This window comes from Ovis aries, chromosome 4 (assembly GCF_016772045.2).
Source record: "Ovis aries strain OAR_USU_Benz2616 breed Rambouillet chromosome 4, ARS-UI_Ramb_v3.0, whole genome shotgun sequence".
Taxonomy (NCBI): domain Eukaryota; kingdom Metazoa; phylum Chordata; class Mammalia; order Artiodactyla; family Bovidae; genus Ovis; species Ovis aries.
This window is the reverse complement of record NC_056057.1, coordinates 34,416,199-34,435,096: the sequence shown is the minus strand read 5'-3', so window position 1 is coordinate 34,435,096 and position 18,898 is coordinate 34,416,199. Positions and strand designations below refer to the sequence as shown.

The 18,898-nt window shown below is 38.9% G+C and overlaps 1 protein-coding gene across 5 annotated transcripts in view; it reads left to right on the top strand.

Annotated features, from left to right (window-relative positions):
* Nucleotides 1-18,465, top strand: part of CROT (carnitine O-octanoyltransferase) — a 50,553-nt gene extending 32,088 nt beyond the window's left edge. For all 5 annotated transcript variants that reach the window (XM_012176525.5, XM_060414583.1, XM_042249157.2 and 2 more), the window contains 8 exons: nucleotides 2,056-2,139; nucleotides 2,221-2,328; nucleotides 2,555-2,685; nucleotides 10,219-10,342; nucleotides 11,698-11,776; nucleotides 11,868-11,961; nucleotides 12,081-12,200; nucleotides 17,516-18,465. In XM_012176525.5, the coding sequence (XP_012031915.3) occupies nucleotides 2,056-2,139; nucleotides 2,221-2,328; nucleotides 2,555-2,685; nucleotides 10,219-10,342; nucleotides 11,698-11,776; nucleotides 11,868-11,961; nucleotides 12,081-12,200; nucleotides 17,516-17,636 (861 nt within the window). In that variant the 3' untranslated portion in view covers nucleotides 17,637-18,465. The remainder of the gene's footprint in view (nucleotides 1-2,055; nucleotides 2,140-2,220; nucleotides 2,329-2,554; nucleotides 2,686-10,218; nucleotides 10,343-11,697; nucleotides 11,777-11,867; nucleotides 11,962-12,080; nucleotides 12,201-17,515) is intronic.
* The last annotated feature ends 433 nt before the right edge of the window (nucleotides 18,466-18,898 follow it).

Sequence of the window (18,898 nt, the reverse complement as noted above, 5' to 3'; positions counted from 1 at the left end):
AATAATGCTGGTTGGTTTTATCAGCCTGTGTGAATCTTGTGCACATTCCAGGGAGTCCACCTGGCCTGGGTCACATGCCAAACCTTGGGACCCAGCTAGTAGAATCACTCACTCATTCAAACCACCACAGAGATGTGCGCTGGTTGCCTAAAGAAAAATAAAGTAGTTGCTACTGCCAAAGAAGGTGGAGTGGTTGACGTGCAGGTAATAGAATGTCTGTTAACAGTTGTCTTTCTTCTTCCGTAAGAGTCCCCTGTTGACAAAAGATTTCTTGTTAATTGCCTCAGCTTTTTTCTGTTCAGCTCCTTGTTTGATTCTTCTTAACCTCCTCAGTCTGGTTTATAGCCTCACTATTCCCTGGAAACTGTGCTTTGTAAAGTAGTTAACAACCTTCTGGCTTCTTCCTTCCATCTCTCCTTGACTTGTCGGATGCAGAGGATGTCCCTCTTCTTCATGCGCATCTCACGTTGCCTTCATCCTAACAGCCTCTTCCTGTCTCCACATTCTAAAACTGAGCTTAATATTATTCATAACCAATTTCCCCCTCTGCCTGCTCTCTCTTCTGGTTTGTTTGCACTTATATTTTTCTAGTGTTTACTTGGTACTCTCATTTTGAGAGTTTTGTTTCACTGTGTGTTAAATTGTCCAAACCGAGTGTTACATTGTTATGTAAGGGTTAAGTTACTCTCATCATGAAGAGTTTATCTTCTTGCTTTCCTCCCTCACTCCCAGCCCCCTAAAATTACCACCTTGTACTACTTTGATTTTTACTGATGGCAGCAATATCCTGTGGTTTGCTCAAATTCAGGAGGAAGTAATTTTAATCATATTTTCTATTTTGGGATAAAAATACTGGTCCTATAATGAGCATGTGTCTTTGTACAACTGAGATACTTTCTTTCAGTAAAGTGTGTGGACACATTTTATGTGTATGCATTATTGCCCATATATTTATAAAATTGATCTGATGGTCTTCATTAGATAATATGCTTTCAAAATTCCATGTAGGTTACTCTTGCAACCCAAGATGATTACCGAAAATACCATTTAAATATAAAACATTATTAGTAAAGCATATATACTATAAAGTTAATTTGCTCTTAATCTAGACTCATGTTGCTGCTCTCTTACGTTGGTACTAGAATAGGTGCTTTATTGATTAGACTACATAATCGCATTTCCCTCTCGGAATTTAAAATCCTGGGGTCAACTGTTTTGTCTGCTCTTTGTTAGAGGGTTTTGTGAAGATCACATTTGTTGTTGTTCAGTTGCTCAGTCGTGTCCGACTCTTTGCATCCCCATGGACTACAGCACGCGAAGCTTCCCTGTCCTTCACTCTCTCCCAGAGTTTGCTCAAACTCATGTCCATTGAATCAGTGATGCCATCCAACCATATCATCCTCTGTCACCCCCTTTTCCTCCTGGCTTCAATCTTTCCCAGCATCGGGATATTTTCCAGTGAGTCAGCTCTTTGCATCAGGTAGCTGAAGTATTGGCACTTCAGTATTGCTCTTCTTACTGGTTGCATTTTAACACTGTTGTCTCGGTGAAATAATATATGCAATGTCTGTGAAAATTCGTTGTAAAGCTACAGAGTACTATGCAGGTGTGAGATGCAGTTAGAAAAGGGTTTGTCCATGACTCGTGGGTCTTGTTACCTGTGCTGTCACTGGCAGCTCCATCTGCTTGTTCATAGTGCTCTCACCACTCCTTAACATTCTACCACTGTGTATGTCTATGTGTGTACTTCCTTTACCTTCCAGTACAAATAGCAGTTGTTTTCTCTTTGTGATTCATATTTACTTTACATCCTTTCCCATTACTTCAAGAGCCCCAATTAGGTGCTTCTGACTTTAAATATTCATTCTTCCTCAGAAAATAAAATACATCAATTACTTACCATACTGTAGAATATCCCTGTCTTTATCATTATGAGTTGAGGCATATGAGAATTCTGCTCTTGTGTGTTAAGAGTGGGGCAAAAATGAAAATAAAATACCGGGTCAAGTCTTAACTTACATAAAGTATTCAAAATCTTGTATGTTTTCATTTTAGCATGCTCCTTTTGATGCAATGGTTCTGGTAAAAATCTTCTATTATATTGATGAGAAAATTCTTGAGAATGAAGGAAGATGGAAGGTATGTTAGAACAAATGATTTCCTCCTTTTTCGCCTCATATTTTTATAGATAAAGTATTTTTAAGTTTTCCCTATTTTCAGGGCTCAGAAAAAGTACGGGATATACTGGTTCCAGAGGAGCTTGTTTTCACTGTGGATGAAAAAGTACTAAATGACATCAACCAAGCTAAGGCCCAGTATTTCAAGCAGGTAGATTTTTCACTTTTCTCTTTGATAGTTAATACTTTAACTTTTAACTACTATGTATGACTATTTGGCTATCATCCACGTATGATGGCATAAAACATTTAAAAGTTATAGCTTTTAACACCTTTATTTCTGTTTTATTTGTTTAATGCTAATGATAATTTGGTTATCTTTGGGGGTATTCTCCTTGGGTATATGTTCACTCTTCCCATTTAATTCTGTTTGTTAGGCGTCTGATCTCCAGCTTGTGGTGTATGCCTTTACATCTTTTGGCAAAAAGCAAACCAAGAAGAAGCAGCTTCACCCTGATACATTTATTCAGCTGGCACTTCAGCTGGCCTATTACAGACTCCATGGACGGTGAGGACCAATCCTTCTCCATTTTCAGAGTCTGGAGGCCGAAGGGGGTATCTGTACTCTAGCTGTCCCACTGCAGCTCCCCAGTGTCTCCGCTGAGGTTTTTTTCTCTCTTGGCACTGTGCCCTAATTTGCACTTTCATCAGCAGTGTTGTTAGGTTTCCGTCTGTGACACTTTGACAGTCTTTCCTTGTTTTTCATTACCTTGATACTTTTGAAGTACCTGTTCTCATCTTACAGAGGTTTGCCATGCTTTGGAATTCAGATCACTTGGTTTTCTTGAAGCCTGTTTTCAAATGGGTTCATGACAAGAAACAGTTTTATGGAACCTAGTCTTTACTCATTTTTAGGATAAGAGAGATGGTATGTTGTGACTTTCTACTTCTTAAGCAGAAGTGGAAGCTTCTTGATCTTTTTAAAATTTTATCTGAGAATATGTATCTTTACGTTTTTAAAGTTTCTCTTTGGTTGAGCTGGGTCTTCATTGTTGTGCATGGGCTTCCTTTAGTCGCAGAGGGCAGCAATTACTCTTTGTTGCTGTCCACGGACTTCTCATTGCAGTGGCTTCTCAGGGTTTCAGTGTACATGTCTTTTTGTCTCCTTGGGTAAACTTAGTCCTAAGTGTTCTTTTTGATGCTATTGTAAATTGCTTTCTTGATTTACTTTTCAGATTACTTATTGCTAGTGTATAGAAATGCAACTGATGTTTGCATGTTGACTTCATACCCTAAAAAAACTGAATTCATTTATTAGCTCCAACAATTTTTTGTAGATTCTTTAGCATTTTCCATATATAAGACCAGATATCTGTGAATAGAGATAGCTTCAGTTTTTCCTTTCTGATTTGGATGCCTTTTCTTTCTTTATAGCTAGAACAGCTAGTACTATGTTGAATAGAATTGGCAGAAGCAGGCATCCTTGTCTTATTATTCATCTTTGCTGGGAAGCTTTTGGTTTTCCACCACTGAGTATGGTGTTAACTGTGGGTTTTTCATAAATCTTTATCATATTGAGGAAATTCCTTTGTTCACTTTTTATTATGGGAGAGTGCAAGATTTTATAAAAAGCTGTTTCTGTGTCAATTGTGATTATCATGTAGGTCTTCTTCTTCATTCTATTAATGTAGTATATTACATTGATTTTCATATGTTGCACCATCCTTGCATTCGTGGGATAAATCTGACTTGGTCATGGTGTACAGTAAGATCCCTACATACAAATGAGTTCTGTTCTGAGTGTTCATTTGTGAGTCCAGTTTGTTGGTAAGTCCAACAAAGTTAGCCTAGGTACCCAACTAACACAGTCAACTGTATAGTGCTGTACTGCAGTGGGTTTATATATTTCACACAAATAATATATAAAAAACAAACACAAAATAAAACGTTTAATCTTACAGTACAGTACCTTGAAGAATGCAGTAGCACAGTGCAATAGCTGGCGTATGGAGGCTGACATTGAGTGAACAGGAAGAGTCACTGACTGGAGGAGGCAGAGATGGGGAGATGGTGGAGCTGAAGGATCATTAGCAACAGGAGATGGAGGGCAGTTTGAACAACCACTTGCAGAGGATGCATGCTCATGACAGTGTACGCCAGACATGTGAACTAACTTACATGATTGATGTGGACACACGTTCACATCTTTGAAAGTTGGCAACTTGAAGGTTCATATGTAGGAGACTTACTGTATCATCCTTTTAATCTGCTGTTAAATTCAATTTGCTAGTAAAGTGGAGAGGATTTTTGCATCTATTCCCTGATGGCTCAGCATGGAAACAATCTGCCTGCAGTGCAAGAGACATAGGAGACATGGGCTTGATCCCTGGGTCAGGAAGATCCTCTGGAGGAGGAAATGGCAATCTCCTCCAGTATTCTTGCCTAGAGAATCCCATAGACATAGGAGCCTGGCAGGCTACAGTTCATGGGGTCCCAAAGAGTTGGATGTGACTGATAATATTTGGATTTTGGACATAAGGAATATCGGTCTGTAGTGTCTGTTCTTACAGTGGTTTTGCCTAATTTTGGTATCAGGGTAATGTTGGTCTCATTTTATGAAATGATCCCTCCTCTCTAGTGTTTTTGGAAGAGTTTGAGAAGGATTGGTGGTTGATTTTTTTTAAAAATTAGAATTCATCAGTAAAGCCATCTGGTCCAGAACTTAACTTTGTAGGGAGGTTTTTGATTGCTGACTCATCTCATTACTTGTTATATGACCTGTCATATTTCTGTTTTTTCTTGAGTTAGATTTGCTCATTTGTGTATTCCTCAGAATATGTCCATTTCATCTAGGTTATCCAGTTTATTGTAAATGGTTGTTCAAAATATTCTCTTACGGTGCTTTTTTTATTTCTGTAAAGTCAGGAGTAATGCCCTCTTTTTCATAGTTTATTGTAATAATTGATGTCTTCTCCCTTTTTTCTAGTCAGTACAGCTAAAAGCTTGTCAAGTTTGTTGATCTTGACAAAGAAAAGAATCAACTTTTGGTTAGTTCACTTTCTTTGTTTTTCATATCTGTATTTTGTTTATCTCTACTGTGGTCTTTGTTTGTTTGTTTGTTTTGCTGGCTTTGGGTCTAGTTGGCTCTTTTTCCTAATTCCTTAATGTGTACAGTTAATTTACTGATATGAGATTTTCTTCTTTAATATAAATATTTAGAGCCATAAATTTCCCTCTGAACTGTACTTTTACTTCATTCTATAAATTTTGGTAGGTTCTGTTCTGCTTTTCATTTATCTCAGTGTGTTTTCTGATATACCTTGTGATTTCTTCCCTACCAGTTGGTTAAGAGTGTGTTGTTTTATTTCTACATATATGTGAATTTTTCAGTCTTTCTTCCGTTGCTTTGTAGCTTCATCCTATTGTCATTGAAGAAGATACTTTGTATGGTTCCAGTCTTTTTAAATGTATTGAGATATTCTGTGCCCTAATATATGGCTATCCTGGTGAATGTTCCATGTGTACTTGAAAAGAATTTATATTCTACTATTTCTTAGTGGCATATTCTCATTCTGTCTTTTGCACACATGCACGCTAAATTGCTTCAGTTGTGTCTGACTCTTTGTGACCCTAGGGACTGTAGCCCACCAGGCTTCTCTGTCCATAGGTTTCTCCAGGCAAGAATACCAGAGTGGGTTACCATGCCCTTCTCTAGGGGATCTTCCCAGCTGAGGGACTGAACCTGCATCTCTGCATTGCAAGTGGATGCTTTACCTTTGAGCCACTGGGGAAGCCCCTGTCTTTAGGTGTAGTTGTTGTTCAAGCCTTGAACAGTGTTGTTCAAGCCTTCTCTTTCCTTGTTGATCTTATGTCTACATGTTTTATCCTTTATTGAAAGTTGGATATTGGAATCTGTGACTGTTGTTGTAGAGCTGTCTAGTTTTCTTTTCAATTCTGTTAGAGTTTACTTCATGTATCTTTGAACTCTCTTGTTTGGTACATGTATTTTTATAGTTGTTGTGTCTTGATGAGTTATATCTTTCATCAGTATATAATGTCCTGTTTGTCTCATTCAGCTTTTCACTTAAAATACAGTTTGTCTGATAATAATACTGCCACTCCAAATAGAAAAAAAAAATCTGTAGCCACTCCAGCTCTCTTTTGGTTACCATTTTTTTTCAACCTTTTATTTTTAACCTAATGTGAAGTCAGGTGGGCCTGAGGAAGCATCACTACAAACAAAGCTAGTGGAGACAGTAGAATTCCAGTTGAGCTATTTCAAATTCTAAAAGAGGATGCTGTGAAAGTGCTGCACTCAATATGTCAGCACATTTGGAAAACTCAGCAGTGGCCACAGGACTGGAAAAGGTCAGTTTTCATTCCAATCCCTAAGAGAGGTAATGCCAAAGAATGCTCAAACTACCACACAGTTGCACTCATCTCACATGCTAGTAAAGTAATGCTCAAAATTCTCCAAGCCAGGCTTCAGCAATATGTGAACCGTGAACTTCCAGATGTTCAAGCTGGTTTTAGAAAAGGCAGAGAAAACCAGAGATCAAATTGCCAACATCCGCTAAATCATCAAAAAAGCAAGAGAGTTCCAGAAAAACATCTATTTCTGCTTTATTGTCTATGCCAGAACCTTTGTGTGGATCACAATAAACTGTGGAAAATTCTTCAAGAGATGGGAATACCAGACCATCTGACCTGCATCTTGAGAAACCTATATGTAGGTCAGGAAGCAACAGTTAGAACTGGACATGGAACAACAGACTGGTTCCAAATAGGAAAAGGAGTACGTCAAGGCTGTATGTTGTCATCCTGCTTATTTAACTTATATGCAGAGTACATCATGAGACACGCTGGGGTGGAGGAAGCACAAGCTGGAATTAAGATTGCCGGGAGAAATATCAATAACCTCAGATATACAGATGACACCACCCTTATGGCAGAAAGTGAAGAGGAACTAAAGAACCTCTTGATGAAAGTGAAAGAAGAGAGTGAAAAAATTGGCATAAAACTCAACATTCAGAAAACAAGGATCATGGCATCCGGTCCCATCACTTCATGGGAAATAGATGGGGAAACAGTGGAAACAGTGGCTGACTTTATTTTTTGGGGCTTCAGAATCACTGTGAATGGTGATTGCAGCCATGAAATTAAAAGACATTTGCTTCTTGGAAGAAAAGTTATAACCAACCTAGATGCATATTCAAAAGCAGAGACAATTACTTTGCCAACAGAGGTCTGTCTAGTCAAGGCTATGGTTTTTCCTGTGGTCATGTATGGATGTGAGAGTTGGACTATAAAGAAAGTGGAGCCAGAAGAATCGATGCTTTTGAAGTGTGGTATTGGAGAGGACTCTTGAGAGTCCCTTGGACTGCAAGGAGATCCAACCAGTTCATTCTAAAGGAGATCAGTCCTGGGTGTTCATTGGAGGGACTGATGTTGAAGCTGAAACTCCAATACTTTGGCCACCTGATGCAGAGAGCTGACTCATTTGAAAAGACCCTGATGCTGGGAGGGATTGGGGGCAGAAAGAGAAGGGGACAACAGAGGATGAGATGGTTGGATGGCCTCACCGACACAATGGACATGGGTTTGGGTGGACTCCGGGAGTTGGTGATGGACAGGGAGGCCTGGCACGCTTCGGTTCATGGGGTCGCAAAGAGTCAGACACGACTGAGCGATTGAACTGTACTGAACTGTTCTCATATCTAAAGCAAATCTCTTGAGGATAGTATGTAGACTATGCTTTTGTTCATTTTGCCAATCTCTACCTTTGGAGAGTTTAATATATTTATATTTAAGATAATTACTGATGAGGGAGAATTCTGCCCCTTTGCTATGTATTCTGTAGGTCTTATGTGTTTTTGTTCCTCAACTCCTTCATTCCTGCCTTTTTTGGTATTTAGTTGATTTTTTTTTTTCTTTTGGTAGTGTACCATTTTGATTTCCCTGTCTTTTCTGTCTCTATTTTTTAAGCTGTTTTCTTTATGGCTACCTTGGAAATTACATTTAACATCTTAAATTTATAACAACCTAGTTTGAATGATACCAGCTTAGATTTAGTAATATACGCTGTGCTTTTGTCCATCATGGTGCTGTCCTCTTTATTTTGTCACAGATTTCATTTTTTTACATTGTGTGTTCATTAACATAAATTTTCATTACCATTTTATGTATTTGTCCTTTAAGTAAAAAAACCATTAAGCATTTTTGCTCTGTCTCCCATGTTTCCTATAAATGGAGAGTTAGATTTGGAAACTTGAAAATAGTAATCAGTAAATTTTATTATTTTTTATAACAGTAAATCAAATAGTTCATCTTATTTGTTTCCTATCATATCCTGTTCAGTTTTTAAGCCAACATCCATTATAAAGTTTCCTCCTTGATATTTTTACCTAATGGTTTTAGTGGCCATTGATGATGATTACCAAGATCTCTATTATTTCATTACAAGTTGCTGAGTAGTGATATTTTTTCATTCATTCTTACTGCCTTTATTTTAATTTTTTAAAAGGTTTTTTATGTGAGCCATTTTTAAAGTCTTTGTTGAATTTGTTACAGTATTGCTTCTGTTTTGGTTTTTTGGCCAGGAGGTATGTGGTATCCTAGCTCCCCGACCAGGAATTGAACCCACACCCCCTACATTGGAAGGCAAAGTCTTATGCACTGGACCAGGAGGGAAGTCCCTAGATTGTTACTTACACTTTCTCCTTCACATTTTGAAAAGATACTATTTCAGCTCGGGGAGATAGTCTCATAGAAACACTGAACAGAGGAGGCCCAGTAACTATTTGAGGGAATTTCTTGGTGGTCCAGTGGTTAAGACTGGGTGCTTTCACTGCCATGGACCCAGGTTTGATCCCTGGTCAGGGAACTAAGATGCCACAAGCTGTGTGGCATGACCAAGAAATAAAAAAGCATTTGACCCCTTTTAGTGCCCACTTGCAGACCTTTTACTCTGATTCCATTTGATTGCTTTAACTGAATTCCTATCAGCAGGAAAGAGAGCTTTGTACCAAAAATTATTATATCATTTTTATCATTCTCCAACCCATGAAAATAGTCATCATCCTTGGGCAGCAGTTCCCAACCTTTCTGGCACCAGGGATGGGTTTTCTGGAAGACAGATTTTCCATGGGGAGAGGGGAGGGATAGTTTCAACATGATTTAAGCACATTACATTTATCGTGCACTTTATTTCTAATATTACATCAGCTCTACCTCAGGTCATCAGGCATTAGATCCCAGAGGTTTGAGGACCCTTTGCCTAGGAAAGGGAAACTTATTAAATAATGCTTTTACTTAATTTTACAGTCATTCAAGCTCTGTATGAGGGAAGGAAAGGCCAAGCACTCTGTATTCTCTATTGCTGTGTAATGAATTACCCAATATCTTAGTAGCCTGGAACAACAAACACTTCTTGTCATCTCGCATTTTCTGTCAGGAAGCCAGGCGCTGCTTAGCTGGATGCCTCTGACTTCAGTTGTTATAGTCAGGGTGTCAGCCAGCGCCATGCCCTCACCTGAAGGCACTCCTGCAAGAGGATCTGCGTCTAGTCTCACGCACAGGGTTATTAGTGAGGTGCCTTTCCTCCCAAGCTCTAGTCTAGAGGCCTCTCTACAGGGCAGCCCCCAGCATGGCAGCAGGCTTTCCTCAGAGTGAGGAAGTGAGAGCGCATGAGAGAGCTCACTTTGTAACCTGATTTCAGAAGTGACTTCTCCCTGCTTTTGTCCTGTTCTTTTTGTTAGAAAGAAGACACCGAGGCCATCCTACACCCAACGTGAGAGGTTATACCAGGGCATTAGGAGCAGGAGGCAGGGACCACTGGAGGCATCTTAGAGGCCACCTACCACAGACACCAAAGCATACAACCTGATGGCAGCCTTTGAAACATTTGTTATACCAAGCCTGAGTAGTTTTTGCTCTTGGCTGTTGAAAATATCCTCTTGTTATTGAAAATCTGAGTTGCAGTCTATATCATAGAACTTAATCTCTGACCAAAGCCAGCTTTACTAGGTAAACTCTTTGTAGTAACTTTATAGTGTTTTCTTTCTCATGATACATTCTCTTTCATTTTCATTTTTTCTTATAGTCCCGGTTGCTGCTATGAAACAGCTATGACAAGATTATTTTATCATGGCCGTACAGAGACTGTGCGACCATGTACCGTAGAAGCAGTCAATTGGTGCCAATCTATGCAGAATCCTTCTACCAGTGTGAGTATTCAAAAAGAAAAAAGATAAGTTGTTTGTTCTAAAGGAAACCTGATCCTTGCATAACTAACTTCTTCAAATCCCTGAATCAATAAAATATTTTCAAACCTTTTTTCCTGGGAACTGTCAAACATTTCTTCATTTGCCAGTGAAGTATGTATTTGGAGAGAGTAAGAAATAGGGAACACCTGATAAGCCCATTTGTATCATCTTCTAGGCAAAGTAATTTCCCACACCTGAGTATTTCACTACTGTTGATCTGCCTTTAGATAACACCCATACAATGCAGACTGTTCCCAATCGCCTTTATAAGGAAACTTTTCTTGATGTGGTTGAACGTTTTTGAAATGAGATTTTTTTTTTATATTAGAACCAATATAGCTTTAGATGTCTTGTTTTGTTTTATACTCACTTTTAAGCATTTACCACAAAAGGGTAGTACATTCTCACTGCTGTTTTGGTATTGCATTCGCGTCTTTAGTCTTGATAGAAATAGTTATATATTGTTGTTTCGTCACTGCCGTGTCTGACTCTTCGAGACCCCATGGATTGTAGCCCACCAGGCTCCTCTGTCCCTGGGATTTCCCAGACAAGAATAATGGAGTGGGTGACCACTTCCTTCTCCAGGGGATCTTCCTGACCCAGGGATCGAACCCCTGTCTCCTGCATTGCAGGCGGATTCTTTACCGCTGAGCCACCAGGAAAGCACCTAGTTATATATGTGTTACCTTATTTTAATTTCATGGAGCTGCTTAATTATCTTTTTTGTACAACTATGCTTTCGCTTTGAAATTATAATTGCTTTTGTCTTTATACTTGTTAATATCACTTTAGTGCTACCCACAAGTTCCTATTTTCTTGTTCTGGAAAGGAAATAAGTTTCAGAGCATATAGGAAGGAAAAGGCAGTGGAAGAGGGGGTAAGGGTTGGGGGGAAGGATAGATTGGAAGTTTGGAATTGACATGAACACACTGATATATTTTAAATGGATAACCAACTAGGACCTACTATAAAGCATAGAGAAGTCTGCTCAGTATTCTGAGCATAATAACCTAAATGGGAAAATAATCTGAAAAAGGATGGATAAATGTATATGTAGAACTGAATCACTTTGATGTGCACCTGAAACTAACACCAAATTGTTAATCAACTATACCCCAATATAAAATACATTTTTTTTAAAAAGGCAATAGAAGAAGTGTGGAAAAAGACACAAAAATTATGTGTCTCAAGGTCTTTCTTGAAATTTTTCTTTTTTCTCTTCTAAATTACCCAAATTCTAATTACATTGAGCTCAGGTTTTTCTGTTTGGTTTCTGTACAGTTTGTTATTAAAGTATCTCTTGATTTTTAATACAGCGTCTTGAGCAGCAGCACATGATGTTAGAAGCTTTTGCAAAACATAATAAAATGATGAAAGACTGTTCTACTGGAAAAGGTACTTACACTGGAATTACTATCACTCAAAAAAAAAAAAATTCTCTTGTGCAGGAAACTCTTCTAACTTCAAGTTTGGGGTTCTATTGCAGGATTTGACCGTCATCTTTTAGGCCTCTCACTCATAGCAAAGGAGGAAGGCCTCCCTGTTCCAGAACTCTTCACAGACCCCCTCTTCTCCAGGAGGTAACATAAAGCGGTGTCTTGTCACCTCAGCAGTTCTTCTTCCAGGATGTTAAAAGCTTTTCAGAAACAACATAAGCCTCTGTAAGCCTAGTAAAATATCCTTTCTTTGTGCTGTACAGTGGAGGAGGTGGAAACTTTGTTCTCTCAACCAGTCTGGCTGGTTATTTAAGAGTCCAGGGCATGGTGGCTCCCATGGTGCACAATGGCTATGGATTCTTCTATCATATCAGAGATGACAGGTAAGACTGCTCTTTTTCATTCTTACTGTGCTCATTTTTGTTATTTGAATGTCTTCCCTCCACTATGATTCTGATGTTATCATCTGTCACTTGCTCCATGGGCAGTTATTTTTTACCGCTTAGGTGTTTGATGCATACTTAGTCTCTCTTTCCTGCTTTTGAGACTTTGGTGAAATCAGTCCTTAAGGTGTTTTGTGCACAACACTGTTTCAAGATTGACTCGGTGACCATATCATCATTCTCCAAAATCAGTACACATATTACCATACTTGTTCTGCCTCAGGTGTTTGATGCTAAGTTCAGATAAAAACTGACGGTCTGTACATATGTGGTTGTTAGCACAGTCATAGACAACAGCAATGATACCAAGACAAGAGACAAGGGAAATTAATTTACATTCAGGAAAGGATGGTTTACCCTTTTAGATGCATTCCATTTTTATTGTATGGGGTTTGACTTAAACTTTTGGAGCGTGAGAAAGAAAATACTAAAACCTGGCAAGAGAAAGAGGCGGAGAACAAGATAATTAAGAATTGACAAAGACTTGGAAGGTCCCCATTCATAGAGTCTGGCTGTTTCTTTTCTAAGAGCTTGGGTCAGGGAATTAAAATAATGAGGCTACATTTAGCACTGTGTGAATAAGAAGAGAGCAGGCTTAGAAACATTTCAGGTGGAATGTGAAAAATGGAAGTAATGGTATCTCTGACATGTTTCACTTTCTAAAATACTGTTTTTCTACTTTTCCTTTTTTAAAGAATTTAGTATTATTTTTTTCAAAATTTAATTATCTGCCTCCATTGCAAGAGTGGTTTGTGTATACCCGAGGTGCTTGTGTTTGTTGCCATCTTATATGGCAAGTCTTAGATGGCATATTCCCATAGTCGTATTTGCAGTTTCTATACATTAATTTATAAATTAATGATAAAGCTTAAACATGGATCTTATTATCCTTTTTTGTAATAGGCAGAAGTCAAAAATCATCATCGCATACAGAGAAAACTGAAGACTGTAGCATATTTCCTGGCAAGCCGTGGGTCTCACCTTGCATGCAGGGCTATGAGTTTAGGCCAGATATGCCTCAGGGCTTTGACTTTTTGAAAAAATACATTTTTCATGATCCTGGGATGAAACTTCCATTCACTCATTCAGGAGATATTTAGTGAGAACTTACAATGTGCCGAAGATTGTTTTGGGTGCTGAGGACACAAGACAGACGAGATCCCCTCTCTTGTAGATTGTAGTTTTCACATGGGAAATAGGAACAAAAGGAAACAAATAAGTAGGGCGACTGCAAACAATGATGAATATTGCAGAGGAAATAATTGCGTCACTGTGGTCATAGAAACAAACTGGCGGGGAGACAGAGCACTGCTTTCTGTAGTGTGTGGTCAGGGGACGTGTCTGAGGAGGGCTGATGAGGCTGAGATGTCGAGGGTGTGAAGGAATTCATCATATGAATCGCTAGGAGGACAGCCCTCCAGCACCTGTCCCCTGCTCGCTCTGCAGCAGGTCCTCGGTGCTTTCACCTTTCCTTTCCTGCAGACCATTCTCTGTGCAGCAGCCCTGATGGCCAAATGGAACCCAGGTCATACTCTCCTACTCAGAACCCTCCGAGGGCTTTTCCTTTCAGTCACACAAGATCCAGAGTCCTCCTGAGAGACCTCATGATCTTGCTCTCATCTGCCTCTGACCTTGTCTGCTGCAGTGCTTCTGATGGCCTCCACTCCAGCCACAAAGGCTACCTTGTACCTGCCAGGAAAGCACTGTCCTCGGGGCCCTCACAGTTGTGATTTCCTCCTCTTAGTAGTCTCTTCCGCAGTACGTGCAAGGTGATCCCCTTATTTCAAAGGCTCTCATCAGAGAGGCCTTCCCTGACCACCTAGAATAGCAGTCCCCTTTCTCCACACACACCTGTTGTATTGTGACATTTATAACCACCCAGTGTGTGTGTATGTGTGTGTTATCTATCTTTACTTCCTAGAATATAAGCCTGTAAGAACGTGATTTTTAATTTCTTTTTAATCTCCAGCTCAACATGTTGTGCTCATTCCTATTTCCCAGTGACTTTGTGTTTAATAGAAGCACAGAAGTCTGAGGAGAGGGAAGAGCTTGGAATATTAAGGGGCAGTGTGGCTATGCATTAACAATTGAGTGGGAAGTTGGTAGAAGAGATAGAAGAAGGGGAGACCAGGCTAAAAGTGGTAGGAAGGGCAGTGTTCTCAACCCTGAATGCATTCGAGAATTACCTGGAGAGCTTTAAAAACAGTATTCCTGCAGGTACTGATTTGGTTGGGGTGCTCCATTGAAGTAGGGCCTTGTAACATGGTAAGGAGTTTGGATTTCCTCCGAAAAGTAACGGGAAGCATTTTACCAATTTAAAGTGTTAAAGTTACTTGTTTAATTTACATTTGAGAAGGACCCTTGGCTGTTATATGCGATATAAATTAGGTAGATAGTAATATGAACAAGAATGAGATGAAAGAAATCAGGAAGCATGGATGGTATGTATGTTGAACAAGGCAGTTGATACTGAAGGTGGAGGGCAGTGGAGAGGTTTGAGAGATGTTTTGGAGGTAGAGCCAGTAAGACTTATTGACGGATTACTGATTCCTATGGCGGCATTTACTGGGATGGAGAAAACTAGAGGGGAAATGGGCATGTTAGGGTGGATATTTCGTTTTGTACATGGTCACTTCAAAATTTCTGCTAATACAGGAATTAATTATAATTTGTATTTATATACAAGATAATATGCCAGTAGGCAGTTGGATATGAGTTTGGAGCTCAAAAAACAAGTCAGAGCTCAAGGTGTACTCAATTTCTGAGTCATTACTGTGTATATACCCCAAATACATGGAAATTCTCTGAAAGGAATTTTTCATTCATTGTTAAGCTTGCAAATGTGTGACCTAGAGAAAGTTATTTTTGAAATAGCATTTTATTTTATGTATATTTCATGCTCATTGTTAAAAATATTTTGTAAAATATGGAAAAATATAAGAACAAATTTAACATTTCTGTTATAAGACATGACATTATTTTTCTAATCTATAATGTGCATAGATTATAGCATATGCTTTTTTATAAATGTAGATCATAAATATTTTAGCATCCTTTTTGTGAATTGCATTCTCAATATTATTTCAGCCATTTCTCAGTGCCATTAAATATGCTTTGAGGTATTTTTGGTTGAGTAATATTTAATCTTGTTGTTTAGTCACTGAATTGTGTCTGACTCTCTGTGACCCAATGGACTGCAGCTCGCCAGGTTTCCCTGTCCTTCACTATCTCCCAGAGTTTGCTCAAACTCATGTCCTTGAGTCAGTGATGCCATCCAGCCATCTCATCTTCTGCCACCCTCTTTTTTTGCCCTCAATCTTTCCCAGCATCAGTGTCTTTCCCAGTGAATTGGCTTTCCGCATCAGGTGTCCAAAGTATTGGAACTTCAGTATCAATCCTTCCAATGAATATTCAGGGTTGATTTCCTTCAGGATTGACTGATTTGATTTCCTTGCAGTCCATGGGACTCTCAAGAGTCTTTCCAGCACAGTTGGAAAGCATCAACCTTCTTTATGGTCCAGTTCTCACATCTGTACATGACTACAGGGAAAACCACAGATCTGGCTATACAGACCTTTTATCAGAAAAGCGATGTCTCTGCTTTTGAATATACTGCCTAGGTCTGTCATAGCTTTCCTTGCGAGGAGCAAGCAAGCGTCTTTTCCTTCCGTGGCTCCAGTCACTGTCCGCAGTGATTTTGGAGCCCAGGAAAAGAGAATCTGTCACTGCTTCTACTTTTTCCCCTTCTGCTTGCCGTGAAGTGACAGGACTGGATGCTATGATTTTAGTTTTTTGAATGTTGAGCTCTAAGCCAGCTTTTTCACTCTCCTCTATCACCTTCATCAAGAGGCTCTTTAGTTTTTGGCCATTAGAGTGATGTCATCTGCGTATCTGAGGTTTAGTTTTATGGATTTCCATAATTAAACCACTTCCCTACTATTTCCAGGTTTTCTCATTACAAATAATAATATGATAGTTAGTGTTTCTTATTTTATCACATCATTGCCAACTTTAGGCATGATAAAGCAGTCTGTACAAATTTTTATAGGAAAATATAACCTAACCTGAATTCATATGAAGCAAAACATTTTCTCTTTGTTTATTGGCATCTGTGCATATTCTTTGGTGAATTGTGCATGTAAGAATGATTATTCTTTCTATAGTTTAAAAATGTCACTGAATTTTTAAAAAAATTTAACATATAAATAGAAATTGTTACTCTTTGTGAAGAAATACTTAGCTTTTGCTAAATATTTGAGAGTTGTATGTACAGTATAGCTAGAAAATGCCTACTGATCATGAATCACCAGTGAAAGCAAGGCAGGACTTTCTGTAGGTTCCTGTATATCTTTCAGCAAATATAATCCACCCAAACATTGGTTTCATTATTATATACTAGGCCGGAACACATTTTTATTTCATTCTGCGTAATCTAAAGTACATGTCAAAGATACCTACTTTCCTGTCTTAATTTTCAGTGATGTGAAAATCGCATGGTCATCCATAGATTTATATTATACAACATTTTTATTTTAACTTGACCATAATGCATGTTTTGGTGTAGAAAATTTGTGTGTCTGTAAAGGGGAAAGCTAGTTCCAAGAGAATTAACTAGTAGCCACATTTCTGCTCTGAGCCCTTGAAGAGCCAGGCTTTCTTCCTATTTATTTCAGCTTCCTGGGGTCACCTTTATCAGCTACTACAAAGAGGATTTCTTCACCAGGAGCTTCTGGAAGGACATAGTGTGGAGGGCATATCTCGGCTTCAAGAGAGTTTCTCTGGGTTTTCTAGAAACAGCCTTTCTCTCCTCTTACCCTTCTTTTTCTATTTTATTATTTTTGTTTACTCTCTTCAAGTATTCTTTAAAAATAGTTCAAGTTTTATTGCAGACAGTGGCATGAATGCATTTAACTCATCCCATTTGTGGCATGTTAGGAAGGTCTTTTATAGGAAGAGGCGAGTTTATTTAGCACACTAAGACCTAACTCCAGAGCACCCTTGAGCTCTGACTAGTTTCTTGTTCCCTTTTATCCTTAGGCTCTAGTTACAAGGTAAATTAGGTGTGCTATATGTAAAAATGTGGCGTTACTTTCTATTGTATCAGGTTACATTTGCCCATAGTGAGCAAGCAATCCTATTTCGTATATGAATAGCCAGGTGGAACAAAGGTCATGGCTTTCTTCACTGCTACCACTTGGAGCCTTTTCATATTGACATTTTGTTGTACTTAATCATTTATTATTTGTACTTTGCAGGTTTGTTGTGTCCTGTTCAGCCTGGAAATCATGTCCAGAGACTGATGCAGAGAAGCTAGTTCAGCAGGTCTTTCGTGCTTTCCATGACATGATGCAACTGATGGAAACGCCTCATCTCTAGAGACTAATCATTTATTAAGCACTTACCAAAATATATAATTGGGTGCCGGGAGTGGGTGGTATTGTGAGATAGGAAGGGATGTTGACTGAAGGAAACTTGTTAAATGTAGAGATCAGTGGAATCATGCTCTCAAAATTTATCCTGACATAGAAAGTAGAAATACTTTTAAGCTTCCTCTGATGCAGCAGGAATGCAAATTACAATATGATTGTAGAACTATGCAAAGTTTAAGATCAGCCTCAACAATGCAAATCTACAGATTTTAACAGTGCAAATCTAACTCTTAAATATCTTTGTTGGTACCTAAGTAAGTAATAAGTCTTCTTCCTGGACATCATCGTAGAGTCCATCTTTCAAGCACTTTAACATTTTCTAGTTGCCAAAGGATATGAAATACATGATTGAATGCTAACTTCCCTGAAATCAGTGGTTCCACATTCACCACAGGGATATACGCCTGTTTGGGATAGACCACTACAGTTTAATCTAAAAGTTTATGTTGAACAGATAGAATTAGGTTGTAGTAAGGAGGTTTACACCCTCTGACACATACAGAAAACCCTTGCAAATTCATTACATCATTACATTGAATTGCCCAAAGTTTGTTTGGGTTTTTCCATAGCATTTCCATAGTTTTTCTTACAGAAAAACCCAAGGGAACTTTCTGGCCAATCCAATAATTAGTTTTGTGAACATGAACTTAAAGCACTTATATTTAGACTTAATGACTTTAAAAGGATTGACTACTAAATCAGACTCTCAGGATTTCTTTTTCCTTTATTCAGTTTTGTAGTTTTTACCCTCAGAAAATAAAATTTTCAAAATCATACAGCTTCTTGTTTTGTGTTTGATTCATTCCTCTGTGGCCTTCTACTTTCAGATCAGTTGCGTATTTGTTGCCTAATAAATACCCCCAGAACTTACTGTCTTACAGCAGGCGGTCACCTCATGATGTGTCAGTGGACCCTGCGCACTCGCATGGCTGTGCTGCTGTCTTGCCTAAGTTACAGCACTGCTCGTACCAGGCAGGTGGATGGGGCTGGAAAGTCTGAGACAGCCTCACGCCCTCCTGGGGACACGGTGGCTGGGACTTGTGTCTGCATGGTCTTTGATCATTCAGGATTCTAGCCTGGACTTCTGAACTGGGCAGTGGGAATGTTCTAGTAGGGAAGGGTGGAAGTTGAAAGACCTGTCGAGGCCTAGGCTCTGAAGTCACGTTGAAGTCACATGATGTCCCTTTTGTGTGCACTTGGCTGGAACGA